We start from the raw sequence: 24,301 nt of genomic DNA, 5'->3' as shown, positions 1-24,301 counted from the left end.
GTGTGTGCATCGCCATCACCGGCACCCGGCATCCAGCAGCTGCAAGAACACACTTGTCGTGTGCCAGATGATCTTTTAGAAAGCTTTACTCCCTTATATATATATGTATATATATGACGTTGTATATATGTACATGTTTCGTTCCTACGAATTTATCACGAGGATTTCAAATTAAATGATTTATCGAACATGTCTGAGAACAATTGTTGGTTTTTATTTTCCCAATTATGTCAGAAAAAATTTTTCATGTAAAATAAAAGGAGGATTAATAGTGCGGCTACGAATGGGCTGAAAAATTTTATGCATGGAAAATTTAGGGAAAATAATATTATAATATTTTACTTACATTTGTTATGTGTCAGTAGTCCAAAAGGCTTTTTGCAGCCGTTTCCGGTGGCCAGCTCTTTTATTTACCCGCCAACTTACATCGATTTTGCTAAAGTATTATAAACTGTGACAAATCAACGAGTCATATTTTTTTTTTTCTTCTCTTTTTGTTTGTTATTGTGAGAACATATTTTATAAATAAACATTTTTTCAACGGTTTTCTATACAATAGATTATATAAATCAGGGATTAAGAGCAAAACTTTTTTTTAGCTCGCTTTTAAAATTTTAAATATACTCACAAATTTTTTTGGGCACTCGTACATATATTTTTAGTTATTTATCATAAATATAGCTATTATATATTTAACAAGACAAAACAAGGCTTGAAAATATTAAATTATGAAAAATTATAGTTTTTTCATTTTTAAAAATAAAATTTTGTAATTAAATAAAAGAAATTATCAACAAAAAGCTTCTTCATGTTGTCCCAAGTAATATATAATTTCAATAGGTATAAATACTTTGTTATGAATAAATCTATCTCATAAAATTATTCATTGAATTTTATTTCACGAGGGGTTGAATTAGATCATTGAACTTAGGTTTTTAAATTTATTATACCGAAAACTACACTAGCGCTCCGAGTTCTCGCGGCAACTACCGGAACTAAATGACTGGTATTGATAACTCCAACTAGTTCACCAGTTGCTACGTCGATAACAGTAGACAGAAATAAACATTCTATTCTTATCAATAACTCGGCAAATCTTCTAAAATAATAATTTTTTTTTTTTAATTCAAAAATTGAATCTTGCAAATGGCCATTTATTTTTTCTCGCTAAAAAAAAAAGTCTCCAGATGTGATAAGAAGAATTCATCATAAAAATTCATATTTGGTGGAATAATACCGGTAATTATAAAAAGTAAATAAATAAATACAGTAGTTGAAATAATTATTATTTATTATTTTTTACATAAATTGATTGCAGATAATTATATCAAGTTTTTTATATAAAAAAAAAAGATGTCTAACGCACAAAGTCCAAAAGTTTATTGGAATCAAACAAACAGTGATATTTATTTAAGAATTGATATTAATAATCCTCAGGTATTGATTTATTTAAAAATATTTGTATATATTTGATAATTAATTATTTATTTTTAAACAGGGATCGGAAATTCATTTCGAAGATGACAGTATGCAATTTTCAGCATTCAAACCTGATGAAAATGGACCCATAAATTATTGTTTTAATTTAAAGTTTTACAAGCAAACTGATCGTAGGGTCAGTAAATTTATTTTTTATTATTATTATTATTATTATTTATTATTTATGTTAATTAGGATTTAAATTAACAGGAAAATGTGTATGAGCTTATAGATCAACAATTGCAATTTATTTTGAGGAAACAAACTGAGGAAAAGTGGCCCCGACTTAGTACAGAGGACACAGATCCCTCGTGGATTATTCCGGACTCGGACAAAATGACAAAAAAAAGTTTATGCAATGATAAGAAAACTTCTAAGCCTGTATTCAAAAAATTGAGCGAGGAGTACGCGGGCTTAAATAATAAATTCCATACGGAAGATTTTGAGAAGCGGGATATCAATGAGGATTATCCTCACATGTATGACAAACTTCACAAAGAGGAGCTGGGATACAGGAGAGGTAGCAATAATTAATTCCAAATATTTGATCAGACAATTGAATGGCAGCAATTACATAATTACTAATTAAATTAATTGATTATTTGCAGAAGATTATAAAAAAGTATATTTAGTCTTCTATAATTTATTCCAATTCATTGGGTTCCTCTACATTCTGATAATCATGGGAATCAAATACTCTAGAGATGGTCCAGGTAATTAACTAATTGTGATAATTATTCAAGTGGATGATAGTCAGTCTATTCTGTTTGATTTTCCACTAGATTCCATGAAAGAGACGTACAAGAGCGTAGGAAGTTTGCTGAAATTCGCACAACTGATGCAGTTTTTAGAAGTAATGCATCCAATATTTGGCTACACCAGAGGCAATCCCCTGATACCATTCGTACAAGTCGGTGGCCGGGCATTTATTCTATTTGTTATGATCGAATCCGAAGAGCGGATGCAAACAAAGCCGGTGGTGTTTTATCTATTTTTCGTTTGGAGCCTCGTTGAAATTTTCCGATATCCCTATTACATAACGCAGTTGCTGAAGGTAAATATTCCATTGATAACTTGGCTGAGATACACGGTATGGATACCGCTCTACCCGATGGGGTTCCTGTGCGAGGGCATAATCGTCCTGCGTAATATTCCCTATTTTGAAGAGTCAAAAAAGTACAACGTAGCGTTACCCAACGCCTGGAACTTTTCGTTCCACCTGCCGACGTTCTTGAGGATTTACTTGTTGATATTTTTCCTGCCTGCGCTCTACATGATGATGTCACACATGAACAGGGCGAGGTATGAGAAACTTGGAAAAACTAAGGAACGGAAAGTCATCCAGCAAAATTTGAGCTTCAAGTTCTTTGCAATTAATTTTTGTCTGATTGCTGGCTTCTGTATATTTTTTAAGTGGATGGGTAATACTGTCAAGAATTTTTTCGATTTGCACGAATAATTGTCATGTAAATTTAATTATTTTACATGAGTTAAGATTTTTTATATATAATTAAAAAAATTACATCATTATCTTCAATGGAAATAGAAGTATTTAAAAATGTATGTTTTAATTAAAGAGTATTAACTATTTTTAAGCCTGTATTGACATTTAAGTATTGAATTTAATAAAAATAATGATTTAAATAAATTCATGATTTTAATTATTTTTCTTAACCTCCGTAGCGGGAACAAAAAATCAAAAAGACTAAAGTTACCTACTGCGCACATTTCTTACGCATAATATATTACACATGATACCACTTACTGCATTGTTTCTCACAACGTAATTTTCTAACATTCTTAAACTTCATTAATCTCCAATCATTCTCATACCGCATATCAAGTGTCATCAAGTTTATTACCAACAACAAGATCACTTAATCATTAACCTGCAAATCGTGATCGCGTGATCAATTAAAAACCTACAATGCTTCGAGTTATCAAAAAAATTCAGCTCTCGAGAGCTTTTGCAACAGCTCCACCGGTACCAGAGTTAAATCCTTCAATAATGTACGCTGGAGTAAGTAATTATTTTTCTTATCTAATCTACATATCAATCACAGTTTTAATAAAATAATAATTAAAAAACCAGCTATTCATCGACAACGAATGGCGCAAGTCCGCTTCAGGCAAGACCTTTAACACAGTAAATCCGACTACCGGTGAGGTCATAGCAGAAGTCCAAGAAGCTGGTGAAGAAGATGTAAACGTGGCTGTCAAAGCAGCTCGGCAAGCTTTCAAATTGGGATCAAAATGGAGAACGATGGATGCTTCACAACGCGGTGTCCTTCTTCATAAATTAGCAGACTTAATTGAACGTGATCATACATATCTTGCTGTACGTATCAGCATCACATTATTAATCATTGCACAATCGTTAGTTATTTATTTACATAATCAGTCATCGATAACGCACGTCATTACGTGGATTAATTAATTATCTCTTGTATTTATATTTATTTATTTAGTCTCTAGAAACACTGGACAATGGAAAACCTTTCACAGCATCTTACGGCTTCGATGTACCCCAGAGCGCCTCTGTACTCCGATATTACGCCGGCTGGGCTGACAAAAATCATGGAAAAGTTATTCCGATGGACGGAAAATTCTTCGCTTACACGCGACATGAACCCGTCGGTGTCTGCGGTCAAATAATTCCCTGGAACTTTCCTTTGCTGATGATGGCCTGGAAAATAGGACCAGCATTAGCAACAGGTACCCGCTGGTGACTAATTAATTTTAAAACTCATGTTAAATAATTAAATTTTAATGTCCAGGAAACACGGTGATACTAAAACCAGCAGAGCAAACACCGCTGACGGCTCTGTATCTCGCTTCGTTGATAAAAGAAGCCGGTTTCCCACCCGGAGTCGTAAATGTCCTTCCCGGATTCGGAGAAACAGGCGCTGCGCTGGTAAATCACCCGAAGGTTGACAAAATCGCGTTCACTGGATCAACAGAAGTCGGCAAGTTGGTTAAACAGGGCGCGGCGATGAGCAACTTGAAGCGAACTACTCTAGAGTTGGGCGGAAAGTCTCCGAATATTATTTTGAAAGACGCTGATATGGATTATGCCGTCGAAACCGCCCATTTTGGCTTGTTCTTCAACATGGTGAGTTTTTATTTATTTAAATTTTATATTTTTGTATTTTATCTGATCGTCTTCAGGGACAATGCTGCTGTGCCGGGTCAAGGACTTTCGTAGAAGATGATATTTATGATGAGTTTGTTGAAAAAAGTGCTATCCGCGCTCAAAAAAGAACCGTAGGAAATCCATTTGATCCAAATGTCGAACATGGACCCCAAGTAATTTGTTTTTTTTTTTTTTAATTTTTAAATAACTAATTGCTGCTAATTATCAATAATATATATTTTTTAAAGATTGATGAAGAGCAAATGAATAAAATTTTGACAATGATTCAAAGTGGTAAAGATCAAGGCGCTAAATTAGTAAGCGGAGGTGACAGAGTCGGTAGTGCCGGTTATTTTATTGCTCCAACTGTTTTTGCTGATGTCCAAGACGACATGACTATCGCTCGTGAAGAAGTAAGTACTTTTAAAAAAATCTAGATCAATTAATTATCTGAATTGCTGCCATAATTTAAAATAAAAAATATTATTACAGATATTCGGACCAGTCCAACAAATATTGAAATTCAGCGAAATTGATGAAGTAATAGAACGCGCTAATAAAACAGATTATGGACTAGCTGCCGCTATTTTCACAAAAGACATCGATAAAGCTAATCATTTAATCCAGGGATTACGTGCCGGCACAGTTTGGTAATTTAATTATATCAAAATTAATAATCTCTATCTAGTCAACCAAAATCTATGATAATAATTACAATAAATTTAAATTTATCCTCAGGGTAAACACTTATAATGTCCTAGCAAACCAGGTACCCTTTGGCGGCTACAAAATGAGCGGACACGGCCGCGAGCTCGGCGAATACGGACTCGAAGCATACACAGAAGTTAAAAGTGTAATTATGAAAGTGCATGAAAAAAATAGTTAAATATTTTCCATCTTGATTATTTTTAAATTAATGCTCAGTCCCGCCACATTAAGTTTGTTACCTTTTACAAATACAAGTACAAAATTTTTGTAATCGTACATATATATGTATATATATATTTTTTTTGTATTGTTTAGTTCTAAGGAATGTAAAATAATTAAGTCTAAGAAAAGACAATAAAAATAATTTTTAATACAAAGGAATTTATTCCCATACTTTGAAAAAAATATAAATAAATAAATCAATATATATTTATATTTATTAATAATTAAATATTGCTATTTATATTTTAATAGAATCTAAAAAAAATAATAATAATATAAATAATTTTATAAAAATGAGTAAATTAAAATTTAATAATTAAAAAGCGTTTCCGATGTAAAAATAGCTGCATTTTATTTCATCAGCTCACCCTGCATACGGATTTAGATTCATTTAAATAACAATCACACACGTGCCATATAAAAAATCATTCAATTAAAAATATTAAAAAAAAATCTCAGAGCCTCTAAAAATTGACAAATAAAATGTCAATGTAATAAAATAAATAAGTAATAAAAAAGTAATTATCAGTCTGGTGCAGTAAGCAACGACTGTGCGTCAATGAAACTCTCAGTCATCAGCATCGAGTTGTTCATTATCGGAGTACTGACGGTACTGCCCGAACGTTTGTTACCAAAAGGATAAAAGCTATCGATGTTCATTTGAACTAGAAATGTATTTATTTTTTCAACAGGAGAACCGCAGTTGCCGTTTACGTTTATTTTCAGTTGGTTTATGCTATTCTGTATCAACCGGACGTACAGTTCAGAGTGATTTTTACCACCGTTACGGATTTCCAGCGGTGGAATCCATCGGAAGTAGCACTGGGTCCACAGTTCCAGGCTGGAGACATTGCACTGGGGTTTGAGAAACTTTTCTTCGTCGCTCGGGTTGAAGAACGGGCTGTAGAACAGCAGGATATCTTGGTCTGTAAACTGTTCGCGCCAGTCCCAGACACTTCTGAGAACCAATGGATTGTTTGGATCCTAAAAAATAAATTTTTATTCCGTACAGTAAATAAATAAATAAGAGTTTATTTAAATGGTGATTGACAATTACCATCGCAGCAACGGTACGATCTCTTTCACAATTAAAAATAAATGTATCAAAAATAGATACATGAGCAGTATCCCACAAGCTTGTTAAGTATGTCTCCGTAAATTCAAATTTAGATGGATATTGCTGGCATAGTTGCCACACACAGTCGAGATAGATCAAAAATATTGGAGACTAAATAATAAGTAAATTTTATTTTAGAACTAGATTTTAAAAATCGTTGTATTTAAAATTACCTTTTCAGTGTTAGGTTTAATAATATGACCTAGACGATCACAGAAAGGATGACCGGCAGCTACCCACTCTTTCTGCAGTAACGTTTGGAAACCAGTTATTGTCCTAAAGTACGGGTCAAGTATTAATTGAACTAAACTTGATATTACGCAGCATAAATCTCTACCAGCATTTTCTAAAATAATTATTTTAATTAAATATTGATTATCATAAATTAGTTTGTATAAAATTTACCTTGCAGAATAACAGAAGTACCAGAATTTAAATGGTCACTGGCTTCAACAGCTTTTTGCAAGCAGTAGGATATAAATTTAAGCCATTTACTGCTTTCTAATAACGAGTAAAAATTATTGTCTTGTAACCAAAACTGTCTAACATTGTCTGCAATAACAATAATATATTAATTTAAATTTTTACATTAAAAATATTACATAGAATGTACAAGTGATACCTGGTGAGCATAAAGAAATAAATTTTGAAAATCCATTGGCTACAGATTTAACATTAACTTCTTTATTTAAATCAATTACCGCCATTGGTTGCTTCTGTGGATGACTTTTTCGTATATTTTCTAGCATTATATTTTCTTGAGTTCGTTCTGTTATCGTTGGTATCAGTTCAGACATTTTAACTAAAGTCGCTCCGCGATTGTTTGTCCAAGACCACACTGGAGGACGGTTGTCTTGGAAGTGCGAAGCCGCGCCAGTTAATTGACTATCTGTTACTGATGCTGGCACTATTATGTATTCTGGAAGGCTAATTAAACATTTATTACTAATTAGAATTTCAGTTTTTCCACTACCGTGGATTTAGTTTTGTCCTCGGCTACCCTTTATAAGCCTGTTTTATTTTATAATTTTAACATTTTTAACGGAGGCTTATAACGAGTAGTAAACTGTAATAATTATAATAATTATACCTGGATGATAATTGATAACGTAAATTAGCAGAAGACAATCTCCAATTTCTTTTTGTATGTTCATTATTACACGACGTGCGATTTAATTCGTTTTGCCAATCACTCATACTACGAAACAATTTAACTTTTTTATCTACGCTGCTGTAATACGGCTCTCTATAAATAATAAATAAAAATAAATTATTGTTAATTATTACAAATTATAATAAAGCCTTGAATAAATATGAAAAAAAATTACTTGTAATCATAAGCAAATAATAATTGATGCCTTCGTGGAAATGCATGATGCAGAAGAGTAGTCAGTAAATTTTTTCCATGCCCGACTGGGGAAAATTTAAATGAAAATGACCATGTCCTAAAATTCTGACAACAAAAAAGAGTAAATAAATATTTATATAATTATTGAATTATTATTGGAATGCTTACTTTACAAACAATGAAAATTCCCTTAACTTTAGAGGGCACTGTACTACCAGGCACTAATTTACGTTTCTTATCACCCATTATTAAGTAAATTTCATCAATATTTGTCAAACATGAGTCTGTGTAACCATAGAAATGATTTTGCTGATGGTTTAGGTCCTAGAAAATTAAAAATTTTTAAAATATAAGTGACTAATGACATTGAGTTGATTTAATTTACCTCAGCAGTGGAATCATCGCTCGTAATAAATGACAGTTTAAAATTAGTGACAGCAAGTACTCCAGAAATACCCTGTTTTAAATCACCAACTGGTGAAAACATCAACACACTTTGTGCTTCTGCAATGAGAACTTCACCAGCCAGTAATTTGACATTATTATCATTAACTGAGTTTTTTCTTTCAGAATTTATTTGCTAAAAATAAATAAATAAATTAATTAATTAGTTAATTAGTGATTGAAGATAATAAATAAAATAAATACCTGCATCTCATGCTCTTCCATACCAACATAACTAATAAAATTATTACAACTTTTATCCATGATTGTCTAAAATTATTAAAAGCTTAAACAAATCAACATTAAACAGAAATACAAATTATTTGTAAACAATAAATTAATTATTAATGTGTACACAAACACATAACACTCGCGTACTTTTAAATGATAATTTAAATTTTTTTATAAATCATTTTTGTAAATTTAATTATTTTAAAAATAAAATAATTATAGTACATACGCACTTGAACAATGATTTATGTAATTAACAATAAAATAGATTTTTTTACCTTTATTTAATAGGTAGGGTAAACTATACATATATAGTACACACAAATATGAGGTTTTTTAAAATAGTCAAAGTGCTGGCGAGCTAGATGTCGTTAGTGCGGACGGACTAAAAAAGAATCGAACGCGACCAATAAAAAACCCGGCAGCCAAAAATTTCAAAGTTTTTTTTTAACTCTGTTTTATATGATTTGTTGACTAATATATGTAACAGCCATGACAATGCTATATATATATATTTAATTAGAACAGTATTTTATTTATTAATTTACTTAATTATTACTTTGTTAGAGAAAGTTAATTATTTAATTAATTTAAAAATCTATTAAATGAATTTAACGGTTAATTTAAATGTTAAGAATTTTTAAAAATATTTTTATAGATTTTTGAAAGGAAGAAAGCCGACATTGTTTTTCTTAGAATTAAAAAACCGTTAAATATTATTTACATTAGAAACTTGTAACCCATTTGAAGTAAGCGCTAGTCCACATCAACTTAATAGCTCAAAATTTGTTAAAAAGTATTGATAATTAATAAAATAATAATTATTAATAATTGAAAATATTGAATAAATTAATTGGAATATGAAATAATTAAATTTAAGAAGATAGAATTTTTTTTTTACTTCGTCTTCGGTTGATAGGAAATTATCTATTAAATACTTATTATTTATTAATTACTAATAATTATTATTAAACTTTTTAATTAAAGAATAATTATAAAAATGAATTCAACTCCTCCGGAATTATCTCGTAATCTAGCATTACTAGAGAAAATTTGGTTTGCTGGCACATTAACTGACAAAGTATTCAAAAAAAAGTACAATTCCAACCAAATTATGGCTATTGATACATCCCAGGCATGGTACAGTAATTTTATTAGTAATTTATTAATTAATTATAAACATTTATTTTCTTTCCTATCCATTAACTTCTTTTTACAGCAAAGAAATTAAGGAAATAATAAAATCAAGGAAAGAAAAAGTCAAAAGCGAATACAGCCTCTATTTAGCATCGCATCTGGGTTACGGAGTCACCAAATTAAATAATTATCAATGTCTAATTTTGGAAGGTAGTATTAAATTCTTTTAAAATTAAAATTAACATTTAATTGTATTTATTATAATTTTTTTTAAGACCGTATGACGAAATTGATTAAAGAAGTGGATGCGTCGCTGAAATCAGATAAAGATGAATCGTAAGCTAAATAATTTCTATTAATTGAATTAAGATATAGACAATTAAATAATTGAAATAATTTACAATAGTACTCAACTTTCTGGAGATGGACCTTTGTCAAGTATTGATCTCCAAATACCTGACATTGAACTCAGTTTTGATGAACACCTTCCAAAAGATGTCAATTTACTTCCGGACGATAATGATGATCTTTATATTGCTGAAACGGCTGTTGGTTTTTATTAATCTTCACAAACAAAAAAAAGTAAATTTATTTAAAATTTTGTTTTTATTTGCAGAGAATGGAAGAAGTAGCTGGACCAAATTTTGGTATGATGATAGTTGAAGATTGGAATATTCTCTTAGGAACTTCAACAGATACTGAGTAAATATATATTTAAGTAATTTGATTTTTAACAAAAATAATTTTTTATTTTTTTTTTAGTTCAATCCGTGACGCTATTCGTGATCTTGATATGACATTTAATGAAGACCTCTCTGGTAATTTAGCGTCCAGCAGTTACTTTACTTGAATCAAGTTTTATTTATCTAAATTATTTATTATGTATACGTAAATTTATTATTTCAGCGCCTAATCAACTTTCAGATCCTACACGCACTCCCAAGAGACTACCTAACCAGATTAACATTGAAACTCCTTCTAAACGTATACGTGTAAGATTTCATTATTTTATTTACTCATTAGTACTTTTTAAATTAATCATTTAAATTATTTATAAATAGAGAACACTTGATCATTCATTTGGAGATGATCCATCATTAGTAAGAACAGATCTTGATGGTGCTGAAGATTCGTCAGTTCCTGTATTTGAGAGCATACAGCCAATGGCCATGGACGTATCAGTAGAAATACAACCTGAACAAGAAGCTCCAGCACAAGAAGCTCCAGCACAAGAAGCACCCGTTGCTTCCGTAACAGAAGTCTCAGCTGGTACTTTGGAAGATCTTCCTGAATTAATTGAGGAGCTTAAAGTTTTAGCTCCAAAGTCACGAAGACGTAAAAAGACTGGAGTGATAATCGATGACATCACACAGATACCTGGTGATATTATTAGAAAAAGCCAGCAAAATAATATTTATACTGTGGTAATTTTTTATTGTTACCAAAAACTTATTTTTAATTTAAATATTTAATACAAATTTTTTTTTCTAGTCTTTCAAAGCTGTTAGAGCGAATCCAAGTCAAGCTTGGCTATCAGCTAATGATTTGTTTAATCGGTTTGCAACTATAGGGTCCAGGAAATTCCGTTCTCTTGGGCGTCCTCTGATGGCTAATTTCCAGCAGCTAAAGCTTGGAGCTGCTTATAATGTCAGAGGTAAAGTATTATTACTGAAAAACTAATTATTCTATAAATGAATTTTTGTTAAATAATTATTTTTTTAGATGTTGTTAGACGAGCATCAACTGAAAGGACCGCTGAATTAACTGACGGCAATCGTCCCATACCAAGTACTGTAAGAAATCAAACAGATAAGACTGCAGTTAATATTGAGGTACCAGATCACGAGCTTTCTCCCCAAAACCAGGTAGCAGAGGAAGTAACTGAACCCACTGAACCATTTGTTGAAATTCCTTTCGATGATACTCACCCAGAACCTCCAGCTCCTATCATCGACAAGTAATTTACCTATAAATTTATTTTATTTTAAAAATACAATAATAATTATTGACATCTTGGTTATTTAAAGTTCCAGTCAACCCCCGGTCACAAATACCGAAGCTACTCTCGAAGCAGCCTTTGTTCAGTTGACCACCGATGCGATTGATGAAGAGTCCAATGAATCATTGATGTCTGGACCTCCTATTAGAAACAATCAATCGCACTCGAGAAGTCTATCTGACAAAATCATCGACATTGAAAACATACCTGTTAACAAGAGGTAAATACTTTTCTTAATTTAAGATTTAATATAAAATTTAAATTTAAAACTACAATTTATTTTTATAGATTGAGTCCATCTCCGCCATATAAGTGGACAAAAGCTGATTTGATGGCGCAGATCGACATGTTTGTGTCTCAAGGTCATCAAATTATTCGCTTCGATGAACTAATTTCCATGGATGATAACAACTCCCTGGGGATCATTAGATTGTTATTTCATCTTCTCTGTAAGTTAATTAATTATTTTACTATTTATTAAAAAATCATATTAATCATTTTTTTTATTTTATAGCACTTGCAACTGAAAGCAAAATATCACTGGATCAAGATGATGATGAAACTATTTGGATCCAAAAAAATTGAACTTTAATTTAATTTTTTTTTTTATAATATTTTTGAATCACATTTGAAAGTAAATAGCATGAAGAAAATCAGTATTATTACTGAGCTAAAATTAATTATTTTTATAATTAATTTAAATGTTCTCAGTATCATTTTAAACAAAAAATTATTCTTCACCAAAGATTTATCTGAGACAATTTTTAATTATTGCTTGTTATTTTATAAAATTATAAGTAATTAATACGCATTGATAATTAAAATGTTAATTAAAAAAAAATGAAAAATTACATTGTTCAATTATAAAACGAATTTTGTAATTCTAATAAGTTTTTAATATTTTATGTTTCTGTAAATAATCAATTTACAAATTTTAAAAAACACTTGAGATAATTATAACTACTTTTACTTAAAATTTTTAAACTGTTACTAAATTATTTTATAACAAATTACTTAAAATTTAAATTGGTAACTTTTATGTATTACTTTATAACATTTCCTTAATAAATAAATTATTTCTTAAATAAATAATCTGGCAAATGTAATTTACTTGAGCCAACTGTTGAGTTTTGATTATTAGAATTTTTTTCACTAATATTATTATTAATATTAAAAGATAAAGAATTATTATTATTATTAAACGATAAAGACTGAGAACAAGGAAGTAACGAACAAACTGATTGATTGTCTTTGTCCATAAGCAATTTAGATGTCTGAAAACGTGATAAATCCGATGACACGTGATCAGTTGCCGCTCTTGACAACATCGATGGACTGAAAACATTTATTTTATTTTTATATTCGAAATATTTCATATAAAGTACGAAATTGCCAGCTCCTAGTAGTGCTCAGGTTACTGCTGGCTTGGAGACCGAGTAGTTTATCCGAAATATTTAAAAATAATTACCTGGTTATTTGGCTTGGTAAATTTATTGATCTTGAATTTTCCGTGAGGTTCATCATGAAATTATCCTTCTCAATATCTGAGAATGATACTTTTGGTTCCGACAAAAAACTAAAACTAAATTTTAATTTAAATAATAAGAATAAGTAAATAAATAACTAAATAGAAATAAAAACCTGGATGTTGATGGTGTTGATAACTTTTGAAATTCAGAAATAGGTGAAAAAAAATTACTATAACTATTATTCTTAATATTAATTGGGTAATTATTTTTAGTTGAATCATCAGCTGAAAGTTTATTAGATTTATCATCAGTAGCAGGCTGATGGGTAGACAACGATTGTTCATTTGAATCTGGTGAACAAGTTTTGTCATTTTCATAAACATTCTTGCGGGCATCTTTGAAGTTATTCATCAATTTAACACAGTCATCATTAAATAATTTTTTAACTTTCTTGACGACTTTCTTCTGGCAAAACCTTTCAGTCAGCAGTCCTCTGAAACCACAAAGTTTTACCATGACAATTAAAAACAATAACTAATTAAATAATTAATTAACACACTTCGCTTTGTCTCTTTCATAATTTAGCTTCATCTTTTCAAAAAATTCCTCTTCATTCTCAGCATTACCCGCAGCCACATCAACTCTGCTAGCAACCGCAGTCTTCTCTTTATCTAATTTTAATTTTTTTCTACTGACTTCCTCTGATGAAACTATTTTATCACGATACATTTCACGCGCTTTTTCTAAATTTTTAGTCATAACTGGTTTCTTATCAGGCATTTTAAAGTTTTTAACATTTTCCACTGGAGTAAAAAATTTACTTGTCACTAATTTTTCCCTGCTACGTTTTTTTACTTTATATAAATTTTCCTTGACATTAAAAATTTCATCTGAATTTTTATCCATTCTCATCAACTGAAAATTCAAACAATTTTCACTTTAATTAAATTAATCATTAATTATAATAATGAAAACTAATGAATCATTAATTTTAATTCATTGTTCCAACAATAGTAATAGTTTAAAGAAAAAACTGCTGCCTCTAGCGGGTAATTTAAAAATAAATTTTCAAATTCACCACCAGAGCCTCTAGTGGAAAAATTCAAAATGATTTAAATCTAGAATTTAAGGTTATGTAATAATTATTTATAAAATGAAATTCAAAGTTCAATTTACATCTTTATTTTTTTTTATTCAGTGATTTAGTTCTCAAGATCATGCTTTTGATCAATTTATAATCACTAACCTGACATCACCTAAAGATAAATTACTGAAAAACAATTAAAAATAAAAAAATTCACAACGCAATTAGTAAACTGTTTAAAAAAAAATATTTAAACCGCATCAGTTGTTGAAAAAAAAAAATAATAAATAAATAAACCATGCGTTTGTTAATAAAATCAATAAACTCTCAACTTCTGCCGGTATTTCGTCAGCGGATAACTTTAAATAGAACGTATTCAAATTTATCAATAATAAAAAAACCTGGAGCTGCAGCTCACAGAAACATAAATTGGCTGGAGGTTAGCAGTAAAACTGAAGGAACTTTTATCAGTAATTACAAAAGAATAACATGTATGACAGTTTTTCGTGAGTTTTCAACCAAGAAACCAGCTGATGATGATCCTCCACTGTAATTTATTAAGTAGATGGTTAATTATTTAAATTAGTTGATGATGGATTCTGATGATTTATATTTTTACAGTGAAGTAGAAGCTGAACCAGCGGTCGAAGGGTACCCGGCAACGTTACCAGCAACAGTTGTCGTACCTGAAGTCTGGCCGCATGTTCCAGTGATAGCGATAAGTCGCCATCCAGTATTTCCGCGTTTTATAAAACTTATTGAGCTGACTAATCCAATATTAATAGACTTGATACGCCGTAAAGTTAAATTAAATCAACCATACGTTGGAATATTTTTAAAGAAGAATGAAGAGTAATTATTTTATCAAATAGAATATATATTTATTTATTTACTGATTAATTAATTATATTATTTTATTATTTTAGAAATGAATCAGAGATTGTAAATAGTATTGATGATGTGTATCCTATCGGGACGTTTGCTCAGATCCATGAAATCCAAGATCTGGGTGATAAATTACGTCTGGTGATAATGTCGCATCGGAGAATTAAAATAGTCAGCCAGATGATTGAAGACATCACTGAAAAACCAACCCAAGGTACTTTTAAAGATTTTAATTAAATTATTTATTATTTAGGATGACAAGTATTACGGACTAGTTTGAATTCCTAGAGATGTAACTATCATATTTTTATTATATATATATTTTAAATGATTCAGATATGAAACTGACGTTTCCACTATTTAATACATCAATTAACGTCTCCGTAGACGAGCCGGTTGCTGACTCGAAACGTTCAAGACGTTTTGTGAGGAGCAAAAGAAATGATCCGAAAAGTGACGAGCCTGCTAAGGAAATACCTCAAGTTGAACAAGACAACGTAGCTACTGAAACTGATACCAAACTTCCAGCTACTCCTGTTTCTACTCCAGTTAGTCCCAGTGCTGATGCTGAAGTTGAAGCACCTCCAGTTCAGGCGGTTCCGATTGCTGGATCTCCACAGCCGCTTTTGATGGCTGAAGTTGTCAATGTCACTCATGAAAAGTTCCGTCAAACAGAAGAAATCAAAGTACTTATTTATATTTTTATATTTTGGTGGTTTGTTAATTGGTTATGATCAATTAAAATTTTTTTTTTTAGGCGCTGACGCAAGAAATAATAAAAACAATTCGTGATATAATTAGCATGAATCCGATATATCGGGAATCGTTGAACCAAATGCTACATCAAGGAACGCGTGTTGTTGATAATCCGGTTTATTTAAGTGACTTGGGAGCAGCATTAACTGGAGCTGAAGCCAAAGAATTGCAGGAAGTTCTTGAAGAATTAGATGTAATTAATTAATAAATAAATTAATTAATTAATTTATTAATTCAATGGCTAATGTTTTTTTTTCTTTGATAGATTTCCAAACGACTGCGGTTGTCTTTGGCTCTTTTGAAAAAAGAGTATGAACTGAGTAAGCTCCAACAAAAAATAGGCCGCGAGGTTGAAGAAAAAGTAAAACAGCAGCACCGCAAGTACATTCTGCATGAGCAATTGAAAGTAATTAAAAAAGAACTGGGTCTTGAGAAAGACGACAAGGATGCGATTGAAGAAAAGTACAGAGAGCGGATCCGCCAGAAAGTCGTTCCCAAGCCGGTGATGGATGTCATCGAAGAGGAATTGACCAAGTTGAGTTTTCTGGAGAATCATAGCAGCGAGTTTAATGTAACGCGTAATTATTTAGACTGGCTGACATCCTTGCCGTGGGGTGTCACCAGCCCAGAGAACCTAAAGATCCAGGAGGCTTCGGACATTCTCGAGGAAGATCACTATGGAATGGAGGACATCAAGAAACGTATATTGGAGTTTATTGCCGTGAGTCAGCTGAAGGGAACGACGCAGGGTAAAATTTTGTGTTTCCACGGTCCTCCGGGTGTAGGAAAGACTTCGATCGCGCGGTCGATAGCTCGGGCGTTGAACCGCGAGTACTTTAGGTTCAGCGTCGGTGGGATGACTGACGTAGCGGAGATCAAAGGACACAGACGTACTTATGTGGGCGCGATGCCTGGCAAAATAATTCAGTGCCTCAAGAAAACTAAAACTGAAAATCCTCTGGTACTTATTGACGAAGTTGACAAAATCGGCAAAGGCTACCAAGGAGATCCAGCTTCAGCGTTACTGGAGATGTTGGATCCAGAGCAGAACGCAAATTTCCTTGATCATTACTTAGATGTTCCGGTTGATTTGTCAAAAGTTTTGTTTATTTGCACCGCGAATATAACGGACACTATTCCTGAGCCACTGAGAGATCGTATGGAGATGATTGACATGTCTGGTTATGTTGCTGAAGAAAAACTAGCTATTGCTAAACAATATTTGATACCCCAGGCTATGAAAGACTCGGGACTCACTGCTGAGCAAATAGATATAGAGGAATCAGCTTTGTCGGCTCTTATCAAAGCTTATTGTCGCGAATCAGGAGTCAGGAATCTTCAGAAACACATCGAGAAGGTGTCAAGAAAGGTTGCGTTTAAAGTTGTCAAGCAGGAAGCTGAACGTATTGATGTCACTAAAGATAATTTAAGTGACTTTGTGGGCAAACCCGTTTTTACACACGACAGAATGTATGATTTCACACCGCCTGGTGTGATAATGGGTCTAGCTTGGACTGCGATGGGCGGGTCGACTCTATTTATCGAGACATCCATCAGCAAACCCTTCACTGCCAAAAAATACGAAGGCTCTTTAGAACTGACCGGACACCTCGGCGACGTCATGAAAGAATCCGTCAGAATTGCTTTGACAGTCGCCCGCAACTTCCTTAAAAAAATCGACCAAGAAAATACGATCTTATATGACGCTCACCTGCATCTCCATGTACCTGAAGGTGCCACTCCCAAGGACGGACCCAGCGCTGGAGTAACCATTGCCACAGCTATGATTTCCCTCGCTCGAGGACAACCCATCAGACAAGACGTAGCGATGACAGGAGAGTTAAGTCTCATGGGCAAAGTGTTGCCCGTTGGTGGAATCAAGGAGAAGACAATCGCGGCCAAGAGAGCTGGAGTGAAGTGCATAATTCTACCGGAGGAAAACAAAAAAGACTTTGATGATCTTGCCAAGTACATTACCGACGGACTAGAAGTACATTTTGCCAGCACCTATCAAGATGTCTACAAAGTTTGCTTTGATGACAGCCAGCAGCTTAATCCAGTGAAAGACTCCACGGGATTCGATTATCATGTGACGCCTCAAGCTGCTTCCATTCATGGAAAAAATGCGTAGTGACTATTTTTTTAATAAAGACTCTAACAATTATATTTTTAAATGAACGTTGATGCAGTTTATCAGATTTACAAGTAAATTATTAATTATTTAGATTAAAAATATATAGATTGTCTACATTCCTATGAGTAATTGTGGTCTAAATTAATTTCCGGTTGATAACAAATTAAATACGGGCTTAATGATGAATTGCATCTTAAAATTATTTTGTAAATATGTTTAAATAAATAAATAATAATTATTATTGATAAATAAGTCTGCTGTACATGGATTTTTTTTTTTAATTATCAACATAAAAAAATAAAAAAAAAAAAAGTTTTGTTGTTAAAATTGCATGAATTAATCAATAAGTATCATCTAGGTATTTCCATTTTACTTAAGCGTATGATAAAGTCGCAGAGTCTCATTTGCACTTGGATTTCTGCAGGGTTATTCGTTACGTAAAAACCAGGAACGCCGGCCTTCTCTAAAATACTCTGCTGGTCGGCGACTTTCTGATCCAGCTGCATGACCAGTCTCATGTCTGTTGCCTTCAAATCCTTCTTCTGCTTCTCCTCGAGCGCAACTTTCGCCGCGAGTTTCTCCTCCTCGGTGTTCAACCCGGCTAGCGCCTCCTGCATCTGGATCTTCTGCTGATTTAGCAGTTGGAGCCGCTGCTGAAACAAATGCTTCTCGGTGACGTGCTGGATCTCCATTAGTCCTTTCACTATTTCGAATATCGTGTCGTTTAATAGAGAGTTTGCTAGCCCGGATAGTAATTCGTAGGGAAGACGCATTTGATACTTTGACGGCAATGCACCAGCCATGTTTTGTAATTGCTCCACCAGGAAATATAATTTACGTTGAAGATCTTCTGGGCTTGGATCCGTTGATTCCATTTTATTTTTTTTTTTTACTGACAGATTTTTATTTATTTTCAAAACTTTCACTTTAATTTTTAAACTTCTATTATCAATTATCAGTATTTACACTTTTTTATTAATTTAAAAAAATTTTAATTGTCAAAATTAAGTTTATTGTTATTTTTATTCATTAAGCTCAAAGTTATTTTCGAGGTTATAAGAATGGCGGCAAAAAATTTGAAATTTTATTTTAAATTCATAGATTTTTTTTTTTTAACGCGCATTAAAAATTTTATTAAATACAAAAAAATGATGATTTAATTTTGTGGGAAATTTAAAAGTCTATTTTATAATTTACTAATTAACAATAATTTTAAAATGTCTATTGCCAAGAGTGGGGGTAAGAATTATGCCCGCCATCTTCCAGCGCCATTTTTTCGTGAATTATCATTGTTATATATTTTTAACCATAACAAAGTTAAATAATAAATATATTTAAAAATTTAAAAAAAGTAATTAAAAATAAATCCTAGGTAAGTAAACTGTATAATTAATTTATTAAGACAAATTATCACTGCAGAGGTTAAACGCTGACTATTTATTTTTCAGAGTCCAAGTTGTTGATTGTTAATAAATTTACCATAAAATAATGAGCATGCTATGGAATAGCATTAAACCTGTCAACAATTTAATTAAAAATGTACCAAAAGTATCGGCGAGATTTAAAGTGTCATTTAAATCAGACTTAAAAATAACTTGGACCCGGCCCGAAAAAGTACCCAGTACTGATCCATCTAAAAGTTGTGATCTTGGATTGGACCACCAAACCAAAGGGACTGAATACTCTCGCTGGTTCAGTCAGTCCAAAGAATTACAAGAGTATGTTTTAATTAAATAAACTAATTAATTAATTAATTGTACATTTAAATAATAATTAAATTTTTTCAGTGCCGATGAAATAGTTAAAAAATTATGTACACTTGATTATTTACCTATAAAAAAGACTGAAGAAGTTAATCGCGAAAAAACAATAGGGCTTGTCAAAAGACATGAATCTGACCGTGGTTCCATGGAAGTTCAAAGTAAATTTTATATTTAATAATTAATTAATTAAACAAACAACCAACCCACTGATGAATTTATTTATTTATTTTTTAGTTGCTGCAATGACCAGCGAAATACTTTACCTCCAGGAATACCTGACCCGGTTTCCCCGCAACAAAGTAACCAAACACTTTTTAAAAGAACTAATAGACAAACGGCGAAAGTGCTTGGGCAGGTTACGGAAGTGGGATTACCGTCGATTCGAGTGGATTCTGGAGAAAATGAATCTGTTGTTCAAACCTCACCCACCTCTATATCACCGGGTCGAGCGAAAAGCTTCGATGCGTAAATTGACGGCCACTCACTGTGATAAAATAGTCCAAGAAAAGTTAACAAACTATCGAAAAGAGCTCGAAGCTCAGCAGAAAATATTTTTCAAAGAGAAAGCCGACAAACTGGCATTTATTCGCTCTGAAGAAATAGCTTGCGGGCTGATTCCTAGTGTTACTGAAGAAGAAATAGCTGCTGCGCGTGAGAAAGCAAAACAATTTGAATAAATATATTTAATAAATTTTTAAAAACACATTTTATTGATAATTTATTTACATAAATAACAATTATTATTATTTATTAATTAATTAATTGACTTAATTTTACCAAAGAGCGAATTATACAATTCAGTTTTAGCTAAATCGCTCCAAGTGTCGTTGACAGTAATGGCCGGCATGTAATTAACTAATTTATTATGAACATTGTAACGTATTCTGCGGCCTTTGGTTGCACGTGTGTCTATTTTACGTTTCAATTTGTTCCTCATGCTTTGCAATTTACTGAACTGTCTGCCCAGCTCCAGTGGATCTGTGATGTTGGCGGTCTTTTGCTCAATCAAGTCACGTAATAACTGGTGATAAAAGTCATCGTCGTCGTAAATTTCCTCATCGTACTCGTGAAGTCGCCTGCCGTCATCGTCAATTTCGTCCAGCGATTTCTTCCCCACGATCTCGTACTCTGAGCGCTTCAACTGCGTCCGTTTTATCAGCTTCGGCTTGTCATTTAGCACAAACTCGATTTGTTTTACTATCGACTGATTAGCGTTCTTATTAATTTTACCAGTGGCTACGCGGGTCTTGTCATTCCATTTCTGTATCACGGAGTCGCGATAGGGCGAGTATTTATTATGAATATCATTTATTATTTTCTCGTAATCATTCAAACTGCGTTTTGTCTTTTTCTTAGGCGGTTCTTCGGAGTCTTCTTCTGACTCCGCTTCAGACTTTTCCACTTCATCTTCAGTGTCTGACCAAATCTCCTCATCATCATCATCATCATCATCATCAACTTTGCTCTCGGCCGCCTTTTTGTCTAATAAATTTTTAGTCTCAGGATAATTTTTCAATAATTTCTGCTGGAGATTAAGCAAATTATCTAGGACACCACATAATTTACTTTGAACTTCATCTTTTTGTTTATTAAACTCTGGAGTAGGTTCCATAGTTTTAATGAAATCGTACTGAGGCATCTTGTTGCTGGTCATCAAAACTGGCTGCAATTTTATACGAATCTCAAGTAACTTTTCCCATATATTTTGTTGATTTTTAACGCAGTTTCCTTTTTCAACATCTGACTGAGTATCAGATGCTAAATTTTTAAATGTATTGTCACTGCGGTCACGATACAAAGGATTTTCTTCATCTTGATCATTATCATCAGACAGATCTTCATCATCATCTTCTTCATCGTTTTCATCTCCATCACTTTCTTCTTCTCCTTCTACTTCAGATTCATCATCCGACTTCATCTCATCATCATCATCAACGTCAGAGTCACTTTCCTCACCAAAAGCTTCTTTTCTCGTGACCTTTTTTCCTTTATACCTAAAAATTCAAGTAAAATAATAAAATAAAATAAATAAATAATTAAAATAAAATTTAAAAAATACCTTTCGTCAATCTCATCAAGTAATGGAACATTTTTCTTTCTAAACGAGGAAATTTGATCATCATCGGAATGAGATTCCTGAAATTTATCAACAACTTTAGCTTTTGTTTCCTCTTCGTCGTCGTCGGATTCAAATGCCTTAGGCGCAACATTTATCAAACTGTCCAGCTCTTCAGCTAAGCTGGGCTTCTTCAACTTTGACGTCATTATTTATTTTTTTACCAATTAATTAAATTTAAAAAATAATATCAAACTGACACTACACACCCCTCGTCCCACGTGTTCATAAACATAACCTTCAATCTATACATTGTATTTTTATTATCATATTTTATATTTCATCCGTTCCCGGCAGATGGTACGAGACTAGATTTCTATATTCTCTTATTTTAAAATATATAACTTTTTTTTTTAAATAAAATAAAAATAAATAATTTAATAAACTTATTTATTAAAAAAAATTTTATTTATAAAATTTATCAGACTTTAACTTTGAAAAATAAAAATTTACATTCATTCTATTTATCTTCAACGAGGACTTTCGAGTTTCGATAAAATTCAGTTTGTATAATTTCAATAAAATTTTTAATTGTATTGTAATTATTCCAACAATATAAAATTTCCCCTTAAATGGGGATGATATATAATTTTATTTTAAATAATACACATTTTTTTTTTTTAATTATTAGAAAATAAATAATCTGCCCGGAAATCATATAACTGAGTAAAATTAACTTTTAACGTTAATAGTAGTATCACTGTACAATTCCAGTTCAATAATTTCTTTAACAATAATCGAATTGTCAATATCACCGGCTTCCATTATTGTGTTAATCGGGACAAAATGAAAGTGGTATCCGTTGTATCTTTCGTGATAATTTATTCCCACGTCGCCTTCTAAGCTGCACTCATAAGTTATTTCAATTTTTGCGACTTTTCTGTGAGCCATCAGTTCAATCGTAGCCGACTTACCGGGTCCCAAAGTCTTCTGCACAGAAGAAGCCGATTTTAAAGTAACTGTTTCAGATTTGGTATCCGTGCTACCCCAAGTTTTTGAATAACTAAACGAAGTTTGTCCTTTAAGCGCTTTTATATCATAGCCAATCGACCGACTCACTGATATATTATTCTCATTTTTCCACGAAGATGACACCGAATTAGTTACTGTTTTCTCAATAGACGTGTTGAATGTCGTCGGCTCTGCTGACTCTGTGTTATTAAGAGTAGCTGTGGTAACAATCTCCGGACGACTCGACACGCTGATAACTTTCGTCTTTATTACTCGTATTACTTTTTCCGTCTGGTCCAGGTCGTAGGTATCGTACATGTCACCCCACGGAGTCGGACTGCGGAGATAGACGTCCGTTGGCCTTTTGCCTTTGTAACACTTGACAGCTTCTTTAATATCATCATCCTCTACTCCAAATTTACGTCTATCTGCGTCTGTTATTAAACTTGAAATACTCCCAGATGTCTTTATTTTGAATTTATTGTCACCGATTTCTTTTATTTCTATCGATAAGTCCATTTTTTTTATTTTTTTTTTTTTTCTCAAATCAAAAATTGATTTATCTGTAAAAAAAAAATCACTAATTAATTTTATGATATTGATGAATTAAATATTTATTTATTTCTTACAACTTTCTCGCTGCGCACAAACACACTGACTCATTTTTTCTATACATCGATCTTTATTACTATCAATTACTCAGCCTTATCAATGCTTATCAATACAGTCAAAAAAATGTATAATTGAAAACTTTTATTCCATTAGAAAAAAATTTATCAATTAAAATATATAATAATGGGGTTAATAAATATCTACATTGCTATCTTAAAAATAAATTTATTATAACATTGATTTTTACAGCAAATACATGAATTATATATATAAAAACATTGTATTTACTGTTTCTAGTCAAGTTCAGTCTCACGTTATGCGCTTAAAGAGCAACAATTGGCTCTTGGTTACATGACGTTATGCTAAAGTATTTTATCAAATGTTTTTTTTTTTTTATCACACATCTGCAGAGATAAGATTCCAGGACTCAAATCGGGTTTGATAAATATTAGAAAAGTATTTATTCATTTTACTAAATCTTTGGGGTGGTCTGTTTTGCCCGCCTTTACCCTATATAAATATCAAAATTACTTGCAGGTCAGAGTCGATGATGCAAGATGCGACGATTTTTTCAAAACAACAGAAGATGACTAATTGTAAGCTTGATAAATTTTATGGAGCACAATACCACGGCCACGTGCTCAAAATCACGTTATGCTTTTCAAGTTTCTCATTGGTTTAATATGATGTTTTGCACGCACGCGTCCCAGTAC

The 24,301-nt window shown here is 31.9% G+C and overlaps 10 protein-coding genes across 16 annotated transcripts; 5 read left to right on the top strand and 5 right to left on the bottom strand.

Annotated features, from left to right (window-relative positions):
* Positions 1 to 1,049: 1,049 nt before the first annotated feature.
* LOC103577877 (very-long-chain (3R)-3-hydroxyacyl-CoA dehydratase) lies at positions 1,050 to 3,073 on the top strand. Of its 2 annotated transcripts, none has more exons than XM_008558727.2 (6): positions 1,050 to 1,239; positions 1,319 to 1,437; positions 1,499 to 1,615; positions 1,690 to 1,999; positions 2,088 to 2,192; positions 2,262 to 3,073. In XM_008558727.2, the coding sequence occupies exons 2-6, from the start codon at positions 1,354 to 1,356 to the stop codon at positions 2,936 to 2,938; spliced, it is 1,293 nt and encodes a 430-aa protein (XP_008556949.1). In that variant the 5' UTR covers positions 1,050 to 1,239; positions 1,319 to 1,353; the 3' UTR covers positions 2,939 to 3,073. The 2 variants fall into 2 exon arrangements, with proteins under 2 accessions (XP_008556949.1, XP_053594147.1); XM_053738172.1 differs by having other exon boundaries at positions 1,050 to 1,252.
* A 134-nt stretch (positions 3,074 to 3,207) lies between these two features.
* Positions 3,208 to 5,701, top strand: LOC103577844 (aldehyde dehydrogenase, mitochondrial). The gene is made up of 8 exons (XM_008558676.3): positions 3,208 to 3,499; positions 3,572 to 3,817; positions 3,948 to 4,194; positions 4,257 to 4,591; positions 4,648 to 4,785; positions 4,861 to 5,025; positions 5,105 to 5,262; positions 5,351 to 5,701. The coding sequence occupies exons 1-8, from the start codon at positions 3,407 to 3,409 to the stop codon at positions 5,496 to 5,498; spliced, it is 1,530 nt and encodes a 509-aa protein (XP_008556898.1). The 5' UTR covers positions 3,208 to 3,406; the 3' UTR covers positions 5,499 to 5,701.
* An 86-nt stretch (positions 5,702 to 5,787) lies between these two features.
* LOC103577845 (myotubularin-related protein 10-B) lies at positions 5,788 to 8,965 on the bottom strand. The gene is made up of 10 exons (XM_008558678.3): positions 8,656 to 8,965; positions 8,393 to 8,587; positions 8,176 to 8,331; positions 7,988 to 8,112; positions 7,750 to 7,905; positions 7,282 to 7,586; positions 7,065 to 7,211; positions 6,833 to 7,005; positions 6,600 to 6,770; positions 5,788 to 6,526 (listed from the first exon to the last, which is right to left on the bottom strand). The coding sequence occupies exons 1-10, from the start codon at positions 8,713 to 8,715 to the stop codon at positions 6,068 to 6,070; spliced, it is 1,947 nt and encodes a 648-aa protein (XP_008556900.1). The 5' UTR covers positions 8,716 to 8,965; the 3' UTR covers positions 5,788 to 6,067.
* A 393-nt stretch (positions 8,966 to 9,358) lies between these two features.
* LOC103577846 (Meiotic recombination protein REC8-like protein) lies at positions 9,359 to 12,606 on the top strand. 3 transcript variants are annotated; one of them, XM_008558681.2, is made up of 14 exons: positions 9,359 to 9,431; positions 9,670 to 9,822; positions 9,902 to 10,029; positions 10,095 to 10,155; positions 10,226 to 10,367; positions 10,436 to 10,521; positions 10,582 to 10,637; positions 10,744 to 10,811; positions 10,881 to 11,243; positions 11,311 to 11,473; positions 11,542 to 11,776; positions 11,847 to 12,038; positions 12,107 to 12,267; positions 12,333 to 12,606. In XM_008558681.2, the coding sequence occupies exons 2-14, from the start codon at positions 9,683 to 9,685 to the stop codon at positions 12,401 to 12,403; spliced, it is 1,866 nt and encodes a 621-aa protein (XP_008556903.1). In that variant the 5' UTR covers positions 9,359 to 9,431; positions 9,670 to 9,682; the 3' UTR covers positions 12,404 to 12,606. The 3 variants fall into 3 exon arrangements, with proteins under 3 accessions (XP_008556903.1, XP_008556901.1, XP_008556902.1); XM_008558679.2 differs by having other exon boundaries at positions 10,726 to 10,811; XM_008558680.2 differs by having other exon boundaries at positions 9,366 to 9,478; positions 10,726 to 10,811.
* A 319-nt stretch (positions 12,607 to 12,925) lies between these two features.
* On the bottom strand, positions 12,926 to 14,282 carry LOC103577878 (uncharacterized). The gene is made up of 5 exons (XM_008558728.2): positions 13,847 to 14,282; positions 13,460 to 13,780; positions 13,287 to 13,400; positions 13,022 to 13,153; positions 12,926 to 12,938 (listed from the first exon to the last, which is right to left on the bottom strand). The coding sequence occupies exons 1-5, from the start codon at positions 14,197 to 14,199 to the stop codon at positions 12,926 to 12,928; spliced, it is 933 nt and encodes a 310-aa protein (XP_008556950.1). The 5' UTR covers positions 14,200 to 14,282.
* Positions 14,283 to 14,455: 173 nt separating this feature from the next.
* Positions 14,456 to 18,326, top strand: LOC103577847 (lon protease homolog, mitochondrial). Of its 2 annotated transcripts, none has more exons than XM_008558682.3 (6): positions 14,456 to 14,920; positions 14,993 to 15,223; positions 15,298 to 15,470; positions 15,593 to 15,942; positions 16,014 to 16,205; positions 16,278 to 18,326. In XM_008558682.3, exons 1-6 carry the CDS (start codon positions 14,670 to 14,672, stop codon positions 18,141 to 18,143), a joined length of 3,063 nt encoding a protein of 1,020 aa, XP_008556904.1. In that variant the 5' UTR covers positions 14,456 to 14,669; the 3' UTR covers positions 18,144 to 18,326. The 2 variants fall into 2 exon arrangements, with proteins under 2 accessions (XP_008556904.1, XP_008556905.1); XM_008558683.3 differs by having other exon boundaries at positions 15,644 to 15,942; positions 16,278 to 18,325.
* Positions 18,327 to 18,447: 121 nt separating this feature from the next.
* Positions 18,448 to 19,318, bottom strand: LOC103577848 (gonadal protein gdl). The gene has a single exon (XM_008558684.2). The coding sequence runs from the start codon at positions 19,019 to 19,021 to the stop codon at positions 18,497 to 18,499; it is 525 nt and encodes a 174-aa protein (XP_008556906.1). The 5' UTR covers positions 19,022 to 19,318; the 3' UTR covers positions 18,448 to 18,496.
* A 93-nt stretch (positions 19,319 to 19,411) lies between these two features.
* On the top strand, positions 19,412 to 20,614 carry LOC103577849 (28S ribosomal protein S15, mitochondrial). Its single transcript, XM_008558685.3, has 4 exons — positions 19,412 to 19,518; positions 19,595 to 19,864; positions 19,934 to 20,067; positions 20,144 to 20,614. Exons 2-4 carry the CDS (start codon positions 19,635 to 19,637, stop codon positions 20,584 to 20,586), a joined length of 807 nt encoding a protein of 268 aa, XP_008556907.1. The 5' UTR covers positions 19,412 to 19,518; positions 19,595 to 19,634; the 3' UTR covers positions 20,587 to 20,614.
* Positions 20,598 to 22,283, bottom strand: LOC103577851 (protein AATF). Its single transcript, XM_008558686.3, has 2 exons — positions 21,969 to 22,283; positions 20,598 to 21,903 (listed from the first exon to the last, which is right to left on the bottom strand). The coding sequence occupies exons 1-2, from the start codon at positions 22,172 to 22,174 to the stop codon at positions 20,664 to 20,666; spliced, it is 1,446 nt and encodes a 481-aa protein (XP_008556908.1). The 5' UTR covers positions 22,175 to 22,283; the 3' UTR covers positions 20,598 to 20,663.
* Positions 22,284 to 22,493: 210 nt separating this feature from the next.
* LOC103577852 (spherulin-2A) lies at positions 22,494 to 24,199 on the bottom strand. 3 transcript variants are annotated; one of them, XM_053742507.1, is made up of 2 exons: positions 24,124 to 24,199; positions 22,494 to 23,539 (listed from the first exon to the last, which is right to left on the bottom strand). In XM_053742507.1, the coding sequence occupies exon 2, from the start codon at positions 23,493 to 23,495 to the stop codon at positions 22,698 to 22,700; it is 798 nt and encodes a 265-aa protein (XP_053598482.1). In that variant the 5' UTR covers positions 23,496 to 23,539; positions 24,124 to 24,199; the 3' UTR covers positions 22,494 to 22,697. The 3 variants fall into 3 exon arrangements, with proteins under 3 accessions (XP_053598482.1, XP_053598479.1, XP_053598472.1); XM_053742504.1 differs by lacking the exon at positions 24,124 to 24,199 and adding an exon at positions 23,877 to 23,965; XM_053742497.1 differs by lacking the exon at positions 24,124 to 24,199 and adding an exon at positions 23,606 to 23,742.
* Positions 24,200 to 24,301: the final 102 nt, after the last annotated feature.

Source organism: Microplitis demolitor, chromosome 1 (assembly GCF_026212275.2).
Source record: "Microplitis demolitor isolate Queensland-Clemson2020A chromosome 1, iyMicDemo2.1a, whole genome shotgun sequence".
Lineage (NCBI taxonomy): Eukaryota > Metazoa > Arthropoda > Insecta > Hymenoptera > Braconidae > Microplitis > Microplitis demolitor.
This window is presented reverse-complemented; position numbering and strand designations above follow the sequence as displayed.